The 21,928-nt window shown below is 39.2% G+C and overlaps 1 protein-coding gene across 1 annotated transcript in view; it reads left to right on the plus strand.

The window, feature by feature from the left end:
• The window catches only part of LOC130584727 (serine/threonine-protein kinase Nek11-like), a 56,291-nt gene extending 40,646 nt beyond the window's left edge, over positions 1 to 15,645 (plus strand). Inside the window, exons 11-12 of the mRNA XM_057384882.1 lie at positions 1,505 to 1,601; positions 14,405 to 15,645. Coding sequence (XP_057240865.1) covers positions 1,505 to 1,601; positions 14,405 to 14,609 — 302 coding nt within the window. The 3' untranslated portion in view covers positions 14,610 to 15,645. The remainder of the gene's footprint in view (positions 1 to 1,504; positions 1,602 to 14,404) is intronic.
• Positions 15,646 to 21,928: the final 6,283 nt, after the last annotated feature.

The raw sequence follows: 21,928 nt of genomic DNA on the forward strand, positions 1-21,928 counted from the left end.
ACTCACTGTGAGTGATTCAGTAGGACACCTCACAATGGAAAGTTTTAATCTCAGTATTCAAATGTATGTGATCAGGATTTAGAATCATGTAAGACATAGGCGCTTAGCCCTTGGGAAAGCCATGACTGCACATTCCAGGGAGGCATTTGGTGTTACCTGAGGGGGTCTATACCAGCCCATAGAGGGAGGGTAGCTGCAAGTTCCTTTTGGCTGCATGCGATCTGTGCTAATGCAATCCAAACAAAGCCAAACCCCWGCTGAGTCCAAGCTAAAAGCCCCTGCTAGGAGGGGAGTGTGTGTTCATTCAAACAAGGCATTGTGTTAAAATGTTTGACTTTGGGCTTGTTCATGTCCCATGCCGAGCCCTCCCACGCCTGTTCAGARCTTGAGTCCTGTGTGCCACAGCCCACACATTTACACAGGATCTAATCCCACCCTGATGCATCTTCTCCTCATTTGGGAAGTGAAATCCTAATGCAGTTTGGAAGAATCTAAAATAGCTGCTTTGTTTAGCTTAACATACTGAAAGCTGAAACAAGATCGCTATTTCCAATTACAAAGAAATGAAGAGTGTGCAAAAGGGAAGGAAAGAACTTTGTAAGCCAAAGAAAAGGACTGGCACAGGAGGAAAATGAGCAYGAACTACTTGATAAAGAGGTTTTGTCAGGAAATAAGAGGGGAGATTTTAGTCACCAGCTCCCAGTGAGGCTTTGAAATTGTCTTTCAAAGGGAGCAGTCAGGGCAAAATGTTCATAAATTCCTTAGGAAAACCACAGACTTGTGTAGTGGAATGACTACATGAAATTGCAGAATATTTGAGCTGATAACCTTGACAGTCCTCTGTGATTCAGCATTTCTGTATTCCTGTGGATGAGTACCTCAGTTGTATGTGAGCCCCAGGTCCTGAAATATTGCAACCGCTCACAGGGCCTGCAAACAGAAAGAGTGGGCATGTGTGTTTATGCATTTGTGTAATTCTCACAAGTACATATTTACATATACAGGTATGTTTATATATATATATATTCACACATAAAAAGAGTACCTTTATTTGAAGGAGCAATGTTGTAAGTTAAATACTTCCAGTTTACAGTAATGGTCCAGCTAAAGGAGAGACTTGCCGGTTAGAAATGTTCTCTTAAAAGTACAAAAGCAATGGAAGAAAATGCATATTGTCWAAGCAAATTTCATGTTGTTGGATATTTTTCCCAATATTTTCCCAGCATTTCCTCAAGTGATTTTSCTTTCTGCTGTAATTCCCTATGTAATGGCACAGATGACAATAGTTGTTACAATTCTGGTGCCTTTAAGCTATAAACCTACTYGTCCCTCAGAAAGGAGTTGCCCTTAATGTGCATTTAATAATCTAATTMATCTTTAATTAATGTGGCACTGCCTTGTGAGAAACAGGAATAGTCTTCCTCCTTCTGACTGCCCTTGATTCTGCAATAGAGCTCAGGGGATGAAGGTGAATAAGGTTGTGTGTCTGTGCATTGATTTGTAGGCTCGAGGACTGTCACCGGCGTGTCTCCAGGGGTGCCCCAGGGATTCAGAGCTCTCAACAGTGCTATGGCTGAGACCAAGCTGAAACACATGAGGGAGTAAGTAGCATATTTATGTGTTACCCATGTGCAGGCAAAGAATATGGTTTTGAAACACTGCAAAGCACAGCAAATACAACCAAAAAACCCCTTCAACAAAAAGCAGTGGATGGTAAGGTGTTTACAGACTTGCCTACTCACCACCAGAGAGGATGAAGGTTGACCTTCACTTCTGATTGTTTTCTTGTAAGCTGCACAAACACTGACATTCTTCCAGKATCCAGTTTCCCTTCACTGCTGGCTGTGTCATTCTGAATTTCACTTTATTTATCAGCACAGCACATGCCTGTAAATCACCTGCAGATGTACAGGTCACCACCATGTTTGCTCCCTCACCCATACGTCATTCTTGACTGAAAAGAAAATTGAGTGGTTTGTTTCCCATGGTGATATGATGTTTTAAAGTAGACATAATTTCTGTCCTTGTCTGGGATTTTCAAGTGAGACAGAGAAATTTACATGGGAAGTTCCCTTTGAAACTCATTGTCTACTTGTTTTCAGCATTGCCAAAACCCCAGCTTTATTAATAAATGATTCAGTGTCTTAATAAAACAAAGATCTGTGCTTCCTTTCTAGAATGTACTGGTTAATGTATCTTGAGCCTTTGTCTTGATTCAATAATTTCTGGCCTTCCACATCCTAATTTAGGTGCTTATCTGATAATCGTAGTGATTATCGTAGTGTATTATTTCTGAACTCAAATATTCTTCACAATGCTGCAAGATTCAACTGCTCTCAGGTTATAAACTCTTTCAAAAAGGGCAAGTTTTCTGTTCTGTAGGTGGACAGTGCCAATTATGTGGTGGATGTTATTGGAATACAAATAAGTTCAAACAGTAGATACTAATAGTTATTTAAGTGAGTTCTCTGAAGAAAATTAGTACAATTCTGACAGCATTCATAGCAATCGCTATTTAAAACAAATCACTGTGTATTTCAGGAAAATGCCAATCACATTTACTCCAGATAGAAGTTCCTAGGTTTCATGTTATTTCAAGATGTAACAGCTCCCAGGGGTTCACTTCATGGCTTGATCTTCATTGTGCTACCTGTCTCAGGTCTCGCAGCCTTCTACTCCTATTGCTTTCCATTCTCTTTTCAAGGAAACTACTTACAAAAATAAATTAATGCATTGTGTTGTGCCAGCTATTTGCAAGGTGAGGTTTTTTAGTCAAAATGCCCACTAAACTTAGAGACTTCACCTTGTGTTCTCATAGTTCTGGATAAAACTTAAATACTTGAACTTCATGGTCATTGCTTTTAGGGCTGAGGTATGATTGAATCACTTCTTTCAAATTCTGTTATTCCAGTGCTGTTTCATGGTTTCCCAGCTTGTTGTGACTCACATTATTGTCTTTTMTCCAAAATATAATGTGACCTTTTCATTTTCTGAATATGTAAAGGTGAGAAATGGCTTAATTTCTTGGAAGGTAAAGTGTTAAGGAACAAGTGAGTGAGCACAGTACCCAGCATGTATGTACTCAAGGAGATCCCTGTGAGCTCTGACCCATGGCCAATCTRCACACAGGGCACAGTGGGGTTTTCAGTGGTGAAAGGGAAGCACATCTGGCTGTGAATCAATACATGAAGCCACAGCTGCTCTGCTCATCCCTCAACACACTTCAAATGATGTTTGCTGTATGTCATCCACACAGCAGTGCCACCTAAGCAATGCTAATATAATTTAGACTTGTGCTATTCAGTTTTACTCAGATAGATGCAGATTTTGCGGGGGTCTTCCAGATGATAGCTTTTGATGAGAGACAATGTGGGGGATTTSTCTCACAGAAACTGAGTGGCTGGAATTCCTATAAGGAAAGAGACAAGCAGGGCAGGGGAGATAATGTGGAAGTGCAGTGAAATCTGCTTGGGTGTCGAGTCACTGTAGAAAGAGGACTATGAAGGTTTGGAATTTGTACTATTTTCAGATGTTGGGAGCAGTAGTTTCTGATGAGGGAGACTCCTATGTCATGAACTGCCTGTAAAGAAACTTCGTGCCCATGCGTTACAAATGACGTTATTGGAAGAAAGTCCCAGTGGCTCTAATAAAATGGTAAATTCATGTAAAATAACACAGGGTTTAACACCAAAAGTGCCTTTTAGCCATTTCCAATTGACACGTGAATAATGTGGGCTTGCAAACCACTGTAGCWAGACATTCACTTGACAAGATGTTAAGTGTTCATTGCTTGAGTTACTGCAGCTTGCTGCACTAAATGCCTTMTTTGACTTGCTGTGTATCAGAGCATCAATTTAGGAGGTTTCTACAGTATTCTTATGCAGGACTTGACAAGGGTACTTGTGACAGGGAAGCTGTTCTAAAAATCTTTACAGGAATATAGAAGGAAGCCAATGATATTCTTGAATATAGTAGGTAGGGGTGCTTGGTCTCCTCCTCAGTGAAAAGAAATGCCTCTTTTCACTACAACCCCTGAATATTTCCCCTGACTTTTTCTTTCCAATTAACATTGCACTCTCTGCTCTTGCTGATCACATCCAGCATCAATGTGAATTGCTGTCCTCTCRGTAAAAGTCATGATAAAATCATTTACTCCGGTGACAACAATTTCTAGTTTGTTATAGTTATATCAGAATTCATTATAAAGCTTGTAACAGCAGAGATTTAACTTTATCTTTCAAGCAGAGATCCTTCTCGCCATAAAAATTTTCACTTCAGTGCTAAGCATTTCAATACTGGGATCTGTAGTGTTGATAAGAAATCTCAATTTTTTGAACCAATTCCCCTGCAAGTTATGATTATGTTCCTTCCCAGCCCCACATGCCAGCAGCGAGGAGTCAAACAAATAGAGAAATCAGAGTTGAGAGATTYTTATTCCTTGTATTGGGCTTTGAAACTGGGGAATCCTGTTAGATGCAGGAAATGGGAGGAGCCATTTCTGGCTATTTTCTGTCCTGCCTACCATCTAATCATCATGGTGGTTCCCATCCTTGATGATACTCAGTAACTCGGTGCATGCCAAGTCAGGGAAACATTACTGTCAAATGCGACCCAGAGCCAATTTATCTTCATGGAGCGATCCATGAAGACAAACAAATGACTCTTCCCCTGKAGAGACTTTCCAACTATGCATCTCAGAAGAGAGCCATGCTGCTCTTCAGAAGCAACTCTTCAAGCCAAAGCATTTTTCTCCTGTCAGATCAAATTGGAGTAGCACCTATGAATCTTTTTCCCCCCAGGGTCCACACAAAAAACTTAGTACAGATAGTTTTGTTCTCCTTTGTGGAGATATCCATGAATATCTACAATGAGTCATTTTAATAGCCATGAACTTTAATACGCAGTTTAGAATTCAATAAAATGTATGGCAGTGAAAGGAAAAGGCTTTTATGCCCCAAATTTTAAGTAAATTAAAATCCTTTAACCCAGCAGTAAGCACCTCTTAGTCAGTCCCCAAAGTCTTACACACAGCAGCATACCATGATCAGGCAAAAGACTTCATCATCCCCTGCTGAGTGTAAGTAAAGCAGTCTTTCAGAATCAAGAAGAAAAAGCATTTGGTGACATTTTTATTCTGCTCCTGTGAATGCTCATAAAACCACTGGTTTAGACTCATGAGCAGTATGTATACGTGCTCCTTGAGCTTGTGATGTTGCCATCAAATGCATTGGTTATCTTAAAAATTCAGGAAGAAAGGTCATTTTGAGGTCATTCTGTAGGCACTGGATGTTCTTTGAGATAAGTAGTCCTAAAATGYCTAAAGTATAGAAGACTTTCTATACATTTATTTCTGCAATTTTTTTKAATTATTGCAGTAAAGAAAGAATTTACTTGAGGTAGTATTTCAATATATGTGGATTGCAACTTTCTGAGTCAGCTGAAACTGGTTTTGTTATTAATCTCATTGAGGGCAGCTTTAGGTGAAGACAAAAGCAACAAATGCAGAAAAGCTAATTGCCTTTTAAGACTTCCATGAAAAATGTTCTTAGTGACCTTTTGATTGCCGTTGACTGTCACACTGAATGTGTCATGATGCTTGAGGAATAAGATGTCTTTTCACAGACAAAAGATGTGTTTGTAAAGAAACTTTACTGACACAGTCCGAGCTACATTTTTTGCAGATGAATAGAGTACTCTTGTAGGTATTCATCCTGAAATGTTTTTTGAGCATTGAATTTCCTCTTGCACTCACCACAGCGCTCTGTCCAACACTCCATTTTCTGGTAATAATTTTTGTCTGGTGATCCCAAGACATCCTATAACATAGGACAGCATAACTATAGTTTTAATCATCTCATGGGCTTATTTTTATTTACATATCCATCCTCCTTGTCACAGTTTCTCACACCTTGTTTTTAAAGGAGTTCCCAATGAGCTCATTACAAAAAGACATTAAACATCTTAGTCTGTGAGTTTCTCTTTCTTTTACTGAAAATCTATTTTAAGATAATTGTACCATTATATTCCAGACCCAAACTTGAAGAAAGTATTTTGGGTTTGCTGTTTGCTGTTTGCTTTACAAGCAAGTGAGAGTACAGTAAACTAAACGGGAACACTGGGAGTTTGAACCTGCCTGTGTATGACTGAGCTGAGATATTGGTTCTCGATATCTGTCAGGGGCAAGTGAGTGAATGCTGCTGGCTTGGGCATCATTGCTGTTCCAAGGCAACAACTGAGACAGAAAGTGGGATATGGTGAATCCTGGGCTCTACGTGCCTAAGAAATGAAGGTGGGAAAGGCAGTGGTTCTTGCTCAGAAGTGTAGGAGTCCTCTGCAGCAGAAGCAGCAGTACCCCCTCAAGGCTGAAGTTGGAGCTGATGGTCTAATTCCTCAGGCATTTTCCACAGGTCTTTATTCAGCTTCTTCCCACTGTTCATACTCTTCCCCTTTCTGTGACAAAAATGGGCTGCTTCTCTTGTTTTTGCATTATGTCTCACACTGCTCCTCTCCATCCTACGTCCTAGGATGGGAAGAGCACATCACCTGCCAACACCACAAWTTCAGCAGTTCTTAGCAGCTTTGCATTTGTTATGGTGTACTTTGAAATGAATGATGAGAACAAACTTGGTAGTTAGAGTGAGTATTGGGGCACAATTAAAGTTTGATGCATTTTCTTGGGATGCTCMTCTTTTTGCCTATTTTGCACATTACTTGAAACCCATGTCCTACCCTTAAAACAATGTGTAATATTTTGTGMATTTGCTTAGATATGTAAAGAAAACTTGGACTTTTTCTGCTTTTGTGCTGAGCTGTATGTCATAGATTCATGAGTCATTATGTTATTCTGAATTTTTAAGGAGTTTTTTTTTTTTCAAGTGGATCGCAATGCCATAATTGTTTTAACACCAGAGAGTTTTTATTCCCTTTGAAAATTGCATTTCCTTAGCAAAACACATGAAATTTTAAGTGTAGACTCCCTAATTTTAAAATGTCAAGTGGCCCCAAACACTCAAAACATTCAGAGAATTAGACTTATACATCTTTTTGTTTTGCACGCAAAGCATGGTGTCCCTAATTTCTCATGCTGTGCATACCTAATGCACAGATTGTGCTGTTCAGATTTCCAGCACCTTGATTTCGTCAATAGTTTGCAAATGTGAAAATGCTTTCATGAAGCATTAATTATATAGTCTGTTTTCGATACGGAACCATTTCAAGAATTTTGACTGTGTTTATTACAAGCAGCATTGCAACATTGGGAAGTTTACCTGTGGAAAACACAGGTAAGGAATTTTTCAAGAGATTTGACCAGGAAATGACCAGGGTTCTATTTTGAAAGATATTTAATGTTGGTTTTTGGGGAAAAAAATGGAAGTACTAGACCTCTATCTATCTATCTAGATGCCTAAACATCTCTGTGAATCTTGTCTTATTTTGATGCAGACCCAGAAGAAACTGAATCCATAACTCTTTCTGCACCTTTCTGAAAATCTGAAATCAACTGTGAACTATTGTTCATTGTTGGCTTTTCTTTCTTTCTCTATAGTGTGGTGTTGTCATGGAATTGTATGGCTCTGCCAAAATGTCAGTGTAGTTCTGTTTTGTGCTAGGAACTTTTTAAAGGGCCACAKATGTGGAAAGAGACCTGAAAGAAGTTGCATACTTAATCCACCCAGCTTCAGGTCTGCCTTGGGTGGACAGAGATGTGAAATAATGGTTGATGTTCAAAAACTTGTTTGCATAAAACTTTATGCAAACAAGTTTGGGAGTTTTTTGTGTATATGTTAGTATCTATTTTTTTGTGTGTATATATATATATATATATATATATATATATATGTATATGTACACATCCTTATGTATTTGCTGTCATTGGGTATCTCACATTTCACAGCAGTTGGGGTTGTTCATTTGACTGGATTTTTTAGGAGTATTTTTAGTTTTATTGTAACCTTATATGAGTGTTTAGCATAGTTCAGAGCTTGAATTCTGCTTCACCTCCCTCCATGGCAGTACAGTGCACAAGCCCAGCTGGTGATTTTGTGAGTAAATTACTGTGTTGTTGGTGATATTTCTATCAAGAATTTTCCRTCTCCATACCAGTTGATTACATTAATCTCTCTACAAATGCACTTGATATGTTGACAACCTTTAAATGAGACTGGCTAATTTCTAACTCAGAAATGCATTCATTTATATCCAGTAGTAATATTTCATCCATTGGTCTAAAGACAATGCTTGGATTGATTTTTTAAAAATTTATATCCAGTAGTAATATTTCATCCATTGGTCTAAAGACAATGCTTGGATTGATTTTTTAAAAAAGTAATATTTAATATTCTGATTGTTTCATTGAAACAATGAAAAGTCAATGAAAATTACAATCCTTTCTCTGATAGGCAAACTGTTGGTTTTATAACAGCCATTTTGGTATGAAATCCTAAATCAGGAGAGACCTGCTCCTAGTATCAAGCCATGTAAAAAGAAATCAGCATTGGCTCTTTACCATTACACAGTTGAACAAAGCAGAATGTTATATCCTTAAACTGTAATAAGAGCTACATATAATTATTAACTTTCTGGAGGCAACTACTGTATCCTCACATGCCCACATTCAAGAAGTAGCTGTACATTGAGCTGCTTTCCAGACACATCTGTATAAATCAAACACACTGATAAACAAAGCAAATAGCATCAGATATGTGTTAAATGTGCCGTGMATTTTTGCTTCATTTTGATCAGTGATGCTGAATGAATTAAACTGATGGCTTTTTAAAGATTCTTTRTATGCCATGACACTGTTAAAAATCAGGATGTTGTTTAAAATAATTATAGCAAAACTAGAAATTCTCAGATTKTATATAAAACAACTGCAGCCCAGGGAAGTGTGTTTCGGGTAATTCTTTGTGGGCACTAAACAGGGTAATWTTCACCCACTCTACCTCATGAAGAACAGCTATGTAGAAACAAATATGTTTCCTCTCTCATTTTTAGTACTGGTAGTAAGTTTATTAGTATAGGAAGACTTWAAAGTTGCAATATTCAGGTTTGATTTAAATGACTATGTTTTGTTGTAATTGATTTYCTTTTGGGAAAAACCCAAAACCCCCACATTTTCTCTTATGATAAAGMATCTTCTAAATTCATAGGAGTTAGAATTCAACTAGCGGCTCTAAATTCTAATTAAGACTTCTTCCAAGAGCAGGTGTCAGCTTCAGTTATTATTTTATAAATTCATTTATCTCTGAAAATGAGGTGCATGGAGAATACTAYTGTTGGTATTTCTTCACCTATGTGTCTACATCTTTTAATAATAAGAGTCTTCTTAGCTCATGGGAGAATATGTCCTAAATATGCTTTAGRTTTTGCAGGTCTTTGAAGTAGGATATCAGAGAGTTTTGTTTGCAATCAAATTAAGGTGCTTTAATTAAGGAATTACAAAGTAATTAAGAATGAATTATGAAATTATCATTGTGTCTTCAAGTGAAGAAATTTTAATTCAGCAGTAACATGAGGAAAGTCAAAGTCCGTTGAGGCTTGAATGTGAAGGTGGGGGCTAATATTAGCAATTCATATTTTTTTCTTACTAGTTTTTATATAACAATAATATAACAATACTTTCCATTACTTTTTATTTTTCTTTTTYAATAAGGCCTTTTATTAGACTTAGTAATTTTTTTCACATTCCCAAGATTGAACAGCAGTCAGAAYTAGAAAGGTGTTGCCCTACCTTTAGAAATAAGTTCCTAAAGCATGAATCGAACTTATCGTGCCCTTCTCCTAGCAGATCTCAAAGGGTCTTTAAACAGCACAGAGAAGCTTTGCTGCAAATGAAGATTTGAAGYCCTAGCTGTTCCTTTCAAGTGTCAACGTTTTAATCATTCATAGCCAGTAATGTCAGCAAACTGAATGACAGAAATGTAACTCAAGAGAACAGAGATCTTTTGTGTTCTGACTGAGATAATCCTGTTYGTTTACTGAACCATGAGATGTTGTAGCAGGTAGCTTAAGATTTTCTGATASAGTTAGAAAACAATATTTTGTATGAGGCTAAGGATATGTAATTTCCRGATTCTTTTGCAGAATCATTTCAGGACATAAATGGAATGATCCTTTTCACTGAGATTCATATCACTACTGGTTAGCTGCRAAGTGGCATGATTTTACTGTTTTCAACAGAAATATAGGGTTAATAAATTGATGCTTGGAAATAATGTTAATTCCGGGACAAATAACTGTTGGTTGTGTTGTTGAGAATCCAAAGTAATACTGCAGTACTCCATGGGGATATCCTTGAGTTAGGGAGAACATAATTTAGAGGCATCTACTGAAAGTATTCTTTCAAAGATCCTTGTACTTTCTTTAATACCCTTTGAGCCAAAAGCAATGCAGATTTTTTCTCTACTTAACAATGTGCTCATTGGTGGTGGATGCAGGTGACTGGCTGCATTCAAAAGGATAAACAAATGCCCACTGATATGGGTATTCCATGTCCAGAAATTTTCTTTTTTAAAGTTTACATTGAGGTAGGCATGRCCATGTTGAAATAACTGAATTTTCTGTGGTTGTCTTAGCAGCAGTGWGTTTGTTGCCTGCTATGGCAGAGGTGAGATGTTCTGGCTGATTCCTGATCTGGAGGGAGTTCCATGGTATTACTGCTCTGGTGTGTGCAGCAATGTCTTGTGCAGAGCCTCTCCTTGCATGGATCACACGCAGCTCCCTGAAGGCACCACGAGACCCGGATGGCTTTAAATGATAGCTACCATCATGCTGAATGGCATTGGGAAGTGAAAAGCTGAAAAACCCCTTAGCTGCTGATTTGTGTCCTAGTTACCTTTCATGACAGGCCATGACTGTTCGCAGATATTAGCCCAGCTGCTAATGCCCATGGAGGAACACAAATTCCAGCATTAATCTTGTTTTGTGGCTTTTGTCAGAGTGGCATAAAGGTAGGCATGTTGTGATTGATCTCCAAGTCAGGAAGGGGTTGTTAATTTGTAGCTAGTAGCAGAATAGTCAAAATAAAAACCCATGGGGTGTTAGGGAATTCTTTTTTTCACCTACGGAAAGATTTACAGCTTCCTCAGCCAGCTGAGAGCACAACATTATTATATTGTCAAATTTTTAGTAATTTTGCACTGATGCATAGGAAACCAACTGTGAATCACCAGATAGACTGATAAATTCATTTAGGCCCAGATCCACTAAATGACTTGGAATGATTTTAGATGCCCTGAGTGTCTAAAAATTGCAGTTCTCAAGGCTCCTGTTTAGATCCCCCCTAACACCAGCAGTGCYTTTGATTTTGCTGATATTCTTTACTGCTTCTCACATGCCCAGAAGAAGCGCCTTATCCTTGATAGAACCAAGTCTATTTTATGTCCATGCTCCATCATTTTCTACACATCAAATACCTGTCTGCTTCTATGGCTTTTTGGTTTTGTTGCAGTTAATTTTCTCAGGCATGTGTTGTGTGGTGCCCAAGAGCTGGTGAGAAGAGGCATATTTTTTTCAGACCACAGCTTCCATGGGGATACTGTCACCCATGGACAGTGACAATGGTGACAGTGGCCTCCTCTGCCTGGAACACTGAGACTGCACTCTATAGCCTGAAGGAGTGAAGGCAGTTGAGCTCAAAGAATCACTCCATTTAAGACTCTGTAACAAAGTGAGATGAGAGAAAGAAAAATCTGAGTCAGAACCTTGCTTGGTAGAGCTCGATGAAACTCCTCTGATTTCAGCACACTGAAAAGCTATTTAAGGCAGTGTGGGTTGGAGGTCTGGCCCACAAATTTTGTCATAGTAATGAAACCCCAGATGTCAGGTATCCCCTTTTCTTGTGACATCTTGGCTGAGAAAGAGATGATGACTCACAGTGAGTTTGTAGGTGAGTGAGCTATAGGATAGCACAAAGAGAGTAAATGTCAGTAAATCAGAAAACATAGATGGCCGAATGGGACTGTAAATGGGAGTTCTGCACTTGTTCTCACAGCACATTTGGTTTTAAGGCTTTTATTCTTTTCAAAACTACAGAGCAGTATCCCATATTTCATGTGAAATAGCAATCTGTAATTACCTCTGTAGGATTTCTTATGGATGGACAAATATCCCCTAGCACAGGATCACGGTCATAATGGACAAACCTCACTTTCCAGGGAGTGCCTTCCCCCTCCCTCCATCTGGATGAKAGATTCACTCAGTGACGCCTCTTTGACATTTACTCTCTGAGATTCCCCCACCTCTGTCTCTGCAATGCATGATGTGGTAGCAGAGTCATATTAATGCAGATCTCAAGTCCAAACAGCGCCTGATGTCTTCTTTTGTAARAGCAGGTTATAATTTTTGTTACCTAACCTGTAATTTTCAATTTTCAAAGCATTTCCCCCTTAATTCTATTGTATCAGCTATTATAGAGATTAGCTGATTAGCACGCTCTGCCAAGCTGAACAGAGAAGATTCAAGTCTGCAGGTCACATTTATTAGCAGAAGCAGTACTCCCAAGGTACACATTTGCTTAWTTTTTCATCTTTAAATAGACAGGACTGCCAAAAAATTAAACACACTTGTCTAAGATGGAAAGAGGAGTCATTAAAGGCACCGATGAAGTAGCAGTGATTTCAAGATAGCTGCTCATGTATTGATTTTTAACTGTTGGAGAGAAATAGTGATATTTTTGATGATGTTTTGTGAAGAAATGTACATTATTTGTCAAGCAAATCTCCATTTAGCTTTGAGTGGTAATCCAATCTCTAGGCTTCCAGTGTCTGAGAATTAATTATTTTCAACAGTTTTTATTTTCTGCTAAACAACACTATTTGTTAGAAAAGAAAAAGGCATTTTCTAGTTACAGAAAGCAGGACTGAGTCAGGTCTGGACCTGTAGAGCGTCCATCTTGTGACTTCTGATCCTGGGTCTTGGCTTTCTCTGCCACAATTTTCCAATCTGCCTCTGTGCCAGGAGCCAGCAGGAGAGGTGAGGTCAGAAGTTATGTCTTGGCGTGACCGAGGTGTTATAAAAGCAAAGAGCAAGTGGGATGGGAGCAGAAGTTTGATAAGCAATAAACTAAAATTGTTTGCAATGTTTTCCTAAGAATGAAGGAATTTACATAATGTGAAGCTCTTACTGGCTGGCATTTCACTATGATGATRTTATTCCTCAGCAATAACAGGATGAAAAGCAACTACACTGTTAGGCTGATCATGCTACACGGTGAGAACAATTGACCTTGCACTGGTATTAGACACATAGCAAAATCAGTACAAAACCAGCAAAAAAATACAACTGGAGTATGTGTTGTTGTTGGGAGGCAGCTTTAACCATACAAACTACTGTGGGAAGTGTCCCCAATCCCTCTAAACCTACATGCACACTTACTGGAATTTTAAGCCTTAACTGGCACCAGGAGACACCTCTGATTCCTTTCTCTGCCCCTGTACAGCTCATCCTTGGTTCAGCCACAAGCTGAGGGTGTCCCAGCTCATGCTGCCTCAGGCTCTGGCTGTGGACCCGACTGTAGACTCCACATGACATGGTTCCCTTCCAAGTAGCTCCTTTTTGTCTAAAAGGCAACCAAGTCTCARCTGCTCTAACAGCTAAAGGTTTAGTGAAAAAAACAAATCCTCTGACAGAAATGTGAAAAGTAGGCCGGTAGTCGCTGATACACTGAAGGAAAATTACCCTGGAACTTTCATGAAAATGTTATGAAGCCATCACTGAGTGAAAAACTTTATGATACCTGTGATACATGAATTTAAATGTTTTCCTTTGGAAAGATGAAATTCTGTTCATTGTCTTGCAGTGTTCAAATGGGTCTTTTTTATAAATCAACATTAACATGCTGTGAGTGTGTGTTTTGTCACTGAATTACAGATCTGTGTCATGATAAAAGGAGAGCACTRTAGAAAAGAAAAAAAGTGTCAAGTTTGCTCATGCTGAGCTTGTACAATGGTTTTCTTGTATTTGATAGAAACTAAAATAAAACAATGAATAACAAAGTGTGCTCATAGAAAATGCCACTAGTGTTTGCCCGACTTGCTCCTTTTGGTTTTGATGAAATCCAGAGGCAGTAATACATGTGTGTTTACAGATTTACTGTAGATAAAATTTTGTCTGTCAGACTCAGCATGGAGGGGATCCTTGAATGCAATAACGATGATGGCCATGCTTCCCATGACTTTACTATGGCCAGGATTTTACTCTTGGGCTCTTTGTATAACAATCAATCATGGAGAAATTCTCCAGGAAACTTTAGGTCCTTTTRCTGTCTCAGACAAACAAGGTGCATCATGATATCATTTTAATCAAACCTACAAAATTTAGGAAAAATCTGTAGTAGTTATTGCCTGTGTTACTACTTAACATGAATTAACTTTTACTAAACTTTTCATATAATATTTATCCACAGATCTGCCATTGGGAAGCTGGGAGTGGAGGCATTTGAGGCTGTGTACAGCTGGCTCAAACAAGCAAGACTGCAGAATGCCAGTGAGGAGGAGATCAGGAGAGGTTTGGAGAAACTTGTTCCTAGAGCAAGTGACTGTTTTGAAGTGGATCAGCTGCTGTACTTTGAGGAACAGCTGCAGGCTTCAGAGCCATGTCTTCAGCTGTAACAGGGTGTCAGCAACAGCTGGAAATGGCACAGAGGGGGAAGGTGCCTTCTTCAGGCTAGCAGCCAAGTACAGGGGTGTTTTGGAGGACACTGCTGAAGGTATTGTAGTACATAGGCATGTGGATATGCTCCATTTCAGAGTCCAGACTGCAGTGAGAAGTGGGTAAATATAGCAGGAAAAAGAACAAATGTTTGTGACAGTGGAGGGGAACATTCACTCTTAGCTGAGTCCCCTTTTTTTGCYACTTAAACCATAAGGAAAGGTGTTCTGGGCCGTGGCTGGATGCCAGTCCTGCACTCACAGCATCACTGGCAGAGCTGCCTCTGATGGAATATTGCAGGATTAAACTGCAGCTGCTGTTGATTTCTATTCTAATTGATCTTTGTGATATTTAAGTCCCTAAAATTTGTAATTTGGCAGATTTACCCTTAAACGTGTGTGTATGCGTATGGCCACTCAGCCTCTGATTGCTTTGTTGTTTTTGATTGTTCAAAAGGACTGCATTTAACTGTGTAACTTTCAAAGAAACTGTGGAAATACATACATATGTGCATATTTATATACATATATGCATGCTGAAATCCACAGAGATAGCTGTGTATGTTCATAATGGCAGAAGTATATCCGGTCATCCACTATATGTACACAGTATAAAGAGTTTTGGTTTAAATAGATTCTTCAGAATTAGAACATTAAACTGATTTTCTTTCCTGGCTTGCACATTGTTATCATTAATGTTCTTTCTTGGTGTTCATGCTCCCTTCTCCGTATGCATCCCACTCCTGCTGATTTTAACAGTACATCGTGCTCTGATTATATACCTGATGTTTTCCTTCCACTTCTTCCTTCTTTATTCTGCATTCTGAGCTCCTTCCTCCATCTGTGTAAAAGACTAAAGGTTAACAAAGACATACAATTGGTAAAGGAATTAAAATGAATTGTGGACCAAATTAATTTTAGGCATTGAGCCATTATCATAATCCTTATGTTTTCTGCTTTTCCACCACAACTCCTAAATTACTTGGGGACTGTATTAAATAAATGAAAAGAAATTCATATTAAGAATATCCAAAAAAACATTTTTTGTTTGATCTGAGTTATTTACAGGGGTGTATATCAGTATTAATGGTGAAATAAGCAGCGCCACTGGTCCGTCTGTATGATGTGCTTTAAGGGACTCAAAGCAAAAGGTAATATGGCACTATACTTTCAGCTGAAAGTAATATGGGATTGTGGTATGTTTCAGTTTTTTCTAGTTTTTATTTAGAATACACGGTGTTACAAGCCAGAGACTGAAATCTACTGCGATGTTCACTGAGGGAGGGAAACTTATTTGTTTGTTAGCTTTCAGTCTCTTTCCTAGTATTTCTTCTTGACTTACACTCCCCATCCTTCTCAATGTTGTGTATGTGTACCTGATTCTATATTTTCTACTCATAACCTAACTTAAGACCATTTAAAAACAGAAGTACAGAAGTCCAAGACACAGGAAAAGTGCTTGGATGTTGCAGGGATTATRAAGTCCAAAAGCAAAAAATTAGTAACTGACATAGTGAGAATAATGTCAGAAGATTCTTCCTTCTTCAATCCTTCATTCATCTCTGGCCGCAATTCAAAGTGATTTATCACAAAAGTTCAAAAATAGGCTCTGTAAGCAGTAAATTCCATTTTTATGGGTGTAAAAAACTTCAGGTTTTTTCCTGCAGCTTGCAAGAAAAAAATACCAGCGTAAGAATGGGTCAGGCTTCTTAAGGCAGTCAAGGACTCGGGAGACCATTAAAGGGAAACGTTTAAAACCTGAAAAACATGGTTTAGTCACTCAGATTGGCTTCAGGGAAGTGGCTGCTCTCTGATGAGCAGTATTTTCTTTCATTTGTTACACAGGAAAAAGAACTCACCTTTTAAGCAACTTAGTTGCTTTCTACTCTCTGCAGGGAATGACCTTTAAGGCACATGAGGATCTGGAGGTTACTGGTTTACTGCTTACATGCTTTAAAATGTACTTTGTTTTGTTTTGTGGATTTTTTTTGCATGAATCGTACCACAATTAGCCAATGTAGTAYACATATTGAACACAGCAGGAAATTTTGTCTTTGAACTGTAGTAAAAGCACAGAAATATATCCCATGGATTTGACAGAAATTTTTATATCACTGTTTAACTTGCAAAATCCCATTGCTGGTGGTTATTRGTAGAAATCTAAAAAGAAGGAGGAGGATTGTTGATATCAGGAATCTTCAGTAATAAAAAAGCAATATAACTGCTGGAAGTAAATGTGAGGAAATAAATGTAAAGGCATTAAGTTGCTATGGATAGATCTTCATAAAAGGTCCCATWTAACCTACATGTTTGTACCAAAAGCTTTGCAAGCATGAGGCATCCTTGTAGTCTTTTTTATTGATTCTCTTAAAAATGCTGCAAGATAAATGGCTTTATGAAGAGAAATTGAAAGCAAAGGAAGTGAGGTGAGTCCTTTTTAATGCTTTGAGGCCTTAAGCCTGATATAAAGGTGCTTGAACTATAAAGGGAAAAACAACATCTGAGGTTTTTGATAGGAAGTATATCTGTCAACCTCTTGTAGACAGATGGATTTGGAGGCAGACCAATTATATTTTTCATAGCGAACAAAAAGGAAATCCTTTCTTAGAGGTGGTTGTTCTGCTAGATRTTTTCTACAATGCATCAGAGTCCCCTCTGAAAATCCTGCCTGCAGAAAAGGACCTTTTTTCCTCCAGGACCTGGGTTTGTGATTGTTGTCTTGTGATGACCAGCTCCAAGGTGMTTTCATAGCCAAACCACAAACCGGCAGCTGGCACAGCAGGACCTCACCCCTGGCTGCCGCTGGATCTCCAGTTCCACACATAACCAGAGCAACAAAGCATCAAGCAGATACACAGGTGAAAAAAATGGGAAGGAGGCAGCAAAGCAGCCATATGGATACTGCAAAGATTGACCTTTCATCGTTGCTGAAAGTCAAAAGTCAAACAGATGGATACAAAGTAGCCATGTGGATACTACTCTGACTGACCTGTAGGTGCAGCTGCTGTTATCTGAGGGAACTTAGTGGGCAAGAGAASGCTCAAACAGGAGATCGCTTTGGAAACAGGATCAATAAGCAGGGAGGCATATTTGTATTTCATATTTTGATTGGAATATGTGTGCACAACACAGCATAACCTGAAGACCCTTTAGCCTGTCTCTGCTGAAAACTCTTGCTTTTCAGGAGACAGAAGTCCAACAGAAAGTTTTCTGCATGTGATTATTGGTAGTAAGTAGAAGTCTAATGAAAATATCTCCAGATGCTGATTTGGCTGATGATCATTCCTATTTCAGGCATATGACTSCCTTGATAATTACTGTCCAGATGTGCTGCATATATGCACGTAAGAAGAACTGATTAACAGCAAAGGCAGATGTATTTATGTACAGACTGGTCAGACACAGAGGGTGGGGAAGGGATGGAATAGGAAAAGCACTGTAGGTTCCTTTCTCTTAAACCTTCCCCTCATATACTTAGTTACCACACACAGTCCTACTTATTTTTGTCACTTTTTAATGGTTGGGAACATAAAGGGACAGTGAACAGTTTTTAGAAGGCCACTGAATTATCTAAAGAAGACTAAGAATGAAAAACTAACAGGAAACCTTGATTATCACTGAAGACCAGTGGTCACAGCAAGAAAAGACCATGCAAATGCTTCTGGTTCCATGCAACTATGGGTCCAGTTTTCTTTTATGTGGATTGAAATATGGCCATCATGGCTGGAAAGTTAGTTAGCATCTACAGATAATTTGCCATGTTAGCTCTGCAGCTAGGTTTCAGTCTTCAGTTTTTCCTGAATGGTTAACTACAACTTCCTGACTTCCATTATTCCCACACTGTGCTGTTGGTCAGTACTCCATCAGGTCAAAAAGCAGAAACCAGGCCATGGGAAAACTTCCAGCAGAAAGRTCAGTTGAGGAAAACACATTTAGTCAGCCGGTCTAAAAGTATACCTCTTGGTTGAATATTGTGAATATTTTCCATTCCACTTGATGACACCTGGCCAGGGATTCCCAATGTTTTGCAACATGCCAGAAATATGCACACTGTGATTATCATGCCATAGATTAAATGGGCTCTGTTTTGTTGTCTTTTTTACTATTAAATGAGTAGCTGTAATCAAAGTATAAAGGCAGTTGTGTGCAAATAATAAGAAAAGATATTTCTAAAGGAAAATGGCAAATGAAAGAGAAGATTACTCCTTTGTACTAATTAMCTGTCCTGTGTATTGATATATTTTAATATTTAGAAGCTGCAGTCTGTCTTAGGGAGCCTGAGAAYGTTGTATCTATGTACCTGTATTATCACAGCATGGAGAAATGAATTGTGACTCTCTCATGAACTGTCTATCCATCAATCATCTCTCTCTACATATATGCATGCACAAACATTTATCTACAACTGGGCTTGTATATACCCTATGCACAGCATGCCACCAAACCTTAAAGAATATGTTTTCTCTCTTGATAAACAAAATACCTATCTGTCAGCTGCTTCAAGAAATTCTTATGAGCAGGTTAATACACGCTTGAATGCACCTTGAGTAGAAAAAGCTCCAAATGTTTCGATCACCTACTGTGCCAGGCATGGCACAAAACATCTCCATGGTAATCCCAACCTCCCAGGCCTCCCAGCTGAATTGTCCAGCAGAAAGATGAGTGGAAGATGGTTCAGAGAAATAGCCTGAGCTTGTGTAGCAAAGTGCAACAGGAAACCAGCCAAGGGGAGCAGTCCTCTTGATCCTCACTGACACTCTGCCAKGCAGTCAGCTGTGGCTTGTGGGTGCTGGGGTAAGGCGAGGCATAAAGAAATGCAGAAAMCCATCTTTTAATGAAATACGACTTTGTGACTGTGCATGGAAGTGTTTGTGTGATGGACTATCCATGAGGTGATTMTGTGCCCAAGCTTTATGTCCTAGAGGTGGCTGACTGCTATGAAGAAGCTGGGAATCTGTGAATTGTTTTCCTCCCTCCACTGCCATCTGCTAACCCCTCAGGGACTGCTTTATTGTACCATGGTATGCAGRTATTCCCTTGGGCTGTGTTATTTCCTCTCAGCATCTCTGAGTTCTATTTCAGGATTTTTCATATGAAAGTCTCTTTCTGGCAGAGGCTGCTCGATTGATCTGCGTCTAGAAAGGGTCAGCAGAGTGAGAGTAATCTTAAATAATGCATTGGAGTTTGCTCCCTCTGCTCTCAATGAGATCTGGGGAACTGCTCCTTAGAACTGCCATGGAATCTTCCTAGCTTCAACTGTCTCAGCTGTCTTGTCCTGTCCTCTTTCGTCCCCAGCTCCTCAAGCATGGAAAGCAAAGCAAACTCAAGTGCTCAGCGTGGAGAACAGATGCTGTTATTTAATGTCCAGAGGCAATCCTTTAAATCAAGAGAGGCTTCTTCTCTTGTTTTGTAAGATAACTTTTGATTGTTAGCATTATTTTATTGATGCCTTTAGGCATCTGACAGTCAGTGGCATACTTTTGCCATCCTGTCTTTGCCAGTGAGTTATGTTTTTTTCACCACCTCAAAATGAAGCCTGCTTGTTTTGAATGCTCTTTTGGCAGGAGTTTGGTTCCTGGTGCTGACAGCAAATGCTCCTGAATCCCTAGAGCCCGATTTTGCCAGTTACTCATGGGTGTCCTACAAACTGTCTTGGCGAGTGGGGGGCTGTGTTTCTGGGAGGGGGTGGTATTCCAACAAGTGTAACCAAGGGTGTTGAAATGATCCTTCTATTGCCTGTGGAGGACAGGAATTGTTTCCAGGGAGCACAGTGGGAGTGGAGGCAGCCAGGGCAGCCCCAGGCCTGAGCATCTCCCTGGTGCTGCTGGAGCAGCCCCAGCAGTTTTCTGCATCCCAGGCCTGGATGTCCAGGAGGCAGAGGAGCAGTTGTATYTGGGCTGGGAGACTCAGGGACCCCCTGGATTCACATCCACTTTGTGCTTGCTGTTTCGAGCTAATRCTGCAGAGAGGAGATTCATGGAGAGCAAACCCTTGTGAAGACAATGAGTCTCCAGACTACCTAATGACTACTTAATGAGTGTATAAGCACTGCACCATTATTGAATTTTAATTGCCTTCATTCTGGCTTTGTGCTGTAAAAYGAAAAAGGAGCAAACACTACATGTAATGAGGGTAGATGATTAAAAAGTAATACCTAAGAGACGCCTAGGCATTTGTAGAGAAGACCACAAGAATAATGTGATGAGAGAAACCAKCACTGCTGTGTGCTTGCCCCCTCTTTGGATAAAAAGTTTACTTTTTCAGTTATTAGAAATTGAAGTTGTTTTCGGCATCATCTGGCAAAAAATTTATATTATTGGGTATCAGTGATGTAATTAAAATTGTACTCAAGAAAATATTGGTTAATTACCACTGCATGGAAAATCCAATCCWACTCATGTGGTCAGTGCAGATGGGCTTTTCAGAGGTTGCTCTTCAGCACTGATGTCTGCTTAGATTATTTTTGACTGTATTGAGTGAACATGCATTACTTGGAACAGTAGATGGCAGAAAGGCCCAATTGAAAGCAGACCAAATGAGCCCTAAATCCACCAAGAATTTAAACATGGGCTTAGTTGTGAATGCCATCCCCACTGCTGCCCAGCTGCCAGGGCAACAGGGAGCACTGGGCTGTTTTACAGGGCAAAACACAGCACAGGGACTCTTTGCTCATGAGAGAGGTCACTCTTCAGAGCTGGAAGCCCCACCTTTGAAGCAACACACATTCAGAAGTCTGAGAAGACCTCCAGTCACTGAGACAGTGCCTCAGCCTGGTGGTCCAATCAGTTGAAATAAATTAATATGGATTTATATAATGAAAAGATAAATTTAATTAAAATGTACATAGATTAAATACGGTCTTATTAAATGAGAAAAATGGCAGAAAATGTGGTTTTGGGGAGACATCAGTTTAATTTCACTCTTTTCAGCTCTGAAGGGTGTGCATTTGTGYGGTATTTTAACCTGAACCAACAGAAAACTCTGGCCAGATGTTGATGTATCTGATTCTACTCTTTTGTTTCTCTTCTTCTCTTACCATGTCACACATTTTGTCACCAGACACTAATCTGACATGTCTCTCTTGTGCAGCTTGTCTTTTGGCTCCTGCTCCACTGGAGTTTATAGTAACTCTTGGTGAAATGTTTTGTGCTCCAATGTTTTCATAATGAAAACTCCTTTTCTTTCTCTTTCTTTCTTTCTTTCTTTCTTTCTTTCTTTCTTTCTTTCTTTCTTTCTTTCTTTCTTTCTTTCTTTCTTTCTTTCTTTCTTTCTTTCTTTCT

This window comes from Malurus melanocephalus, unplaced genomic scaffold (assembly GCF_030028575.1).
Source record: "Malurus melanocephalus ecotype Western Australia unplaced genomic scaffold, MMel_1.1 scaffold_755, whole genome shotgun sequence".
Lineage (NCBI taxonomy): Eukaryota > Metazoa > Chordata > Aves > Passeriformes > Maluridae > Malurus > Malurus melanocephalus.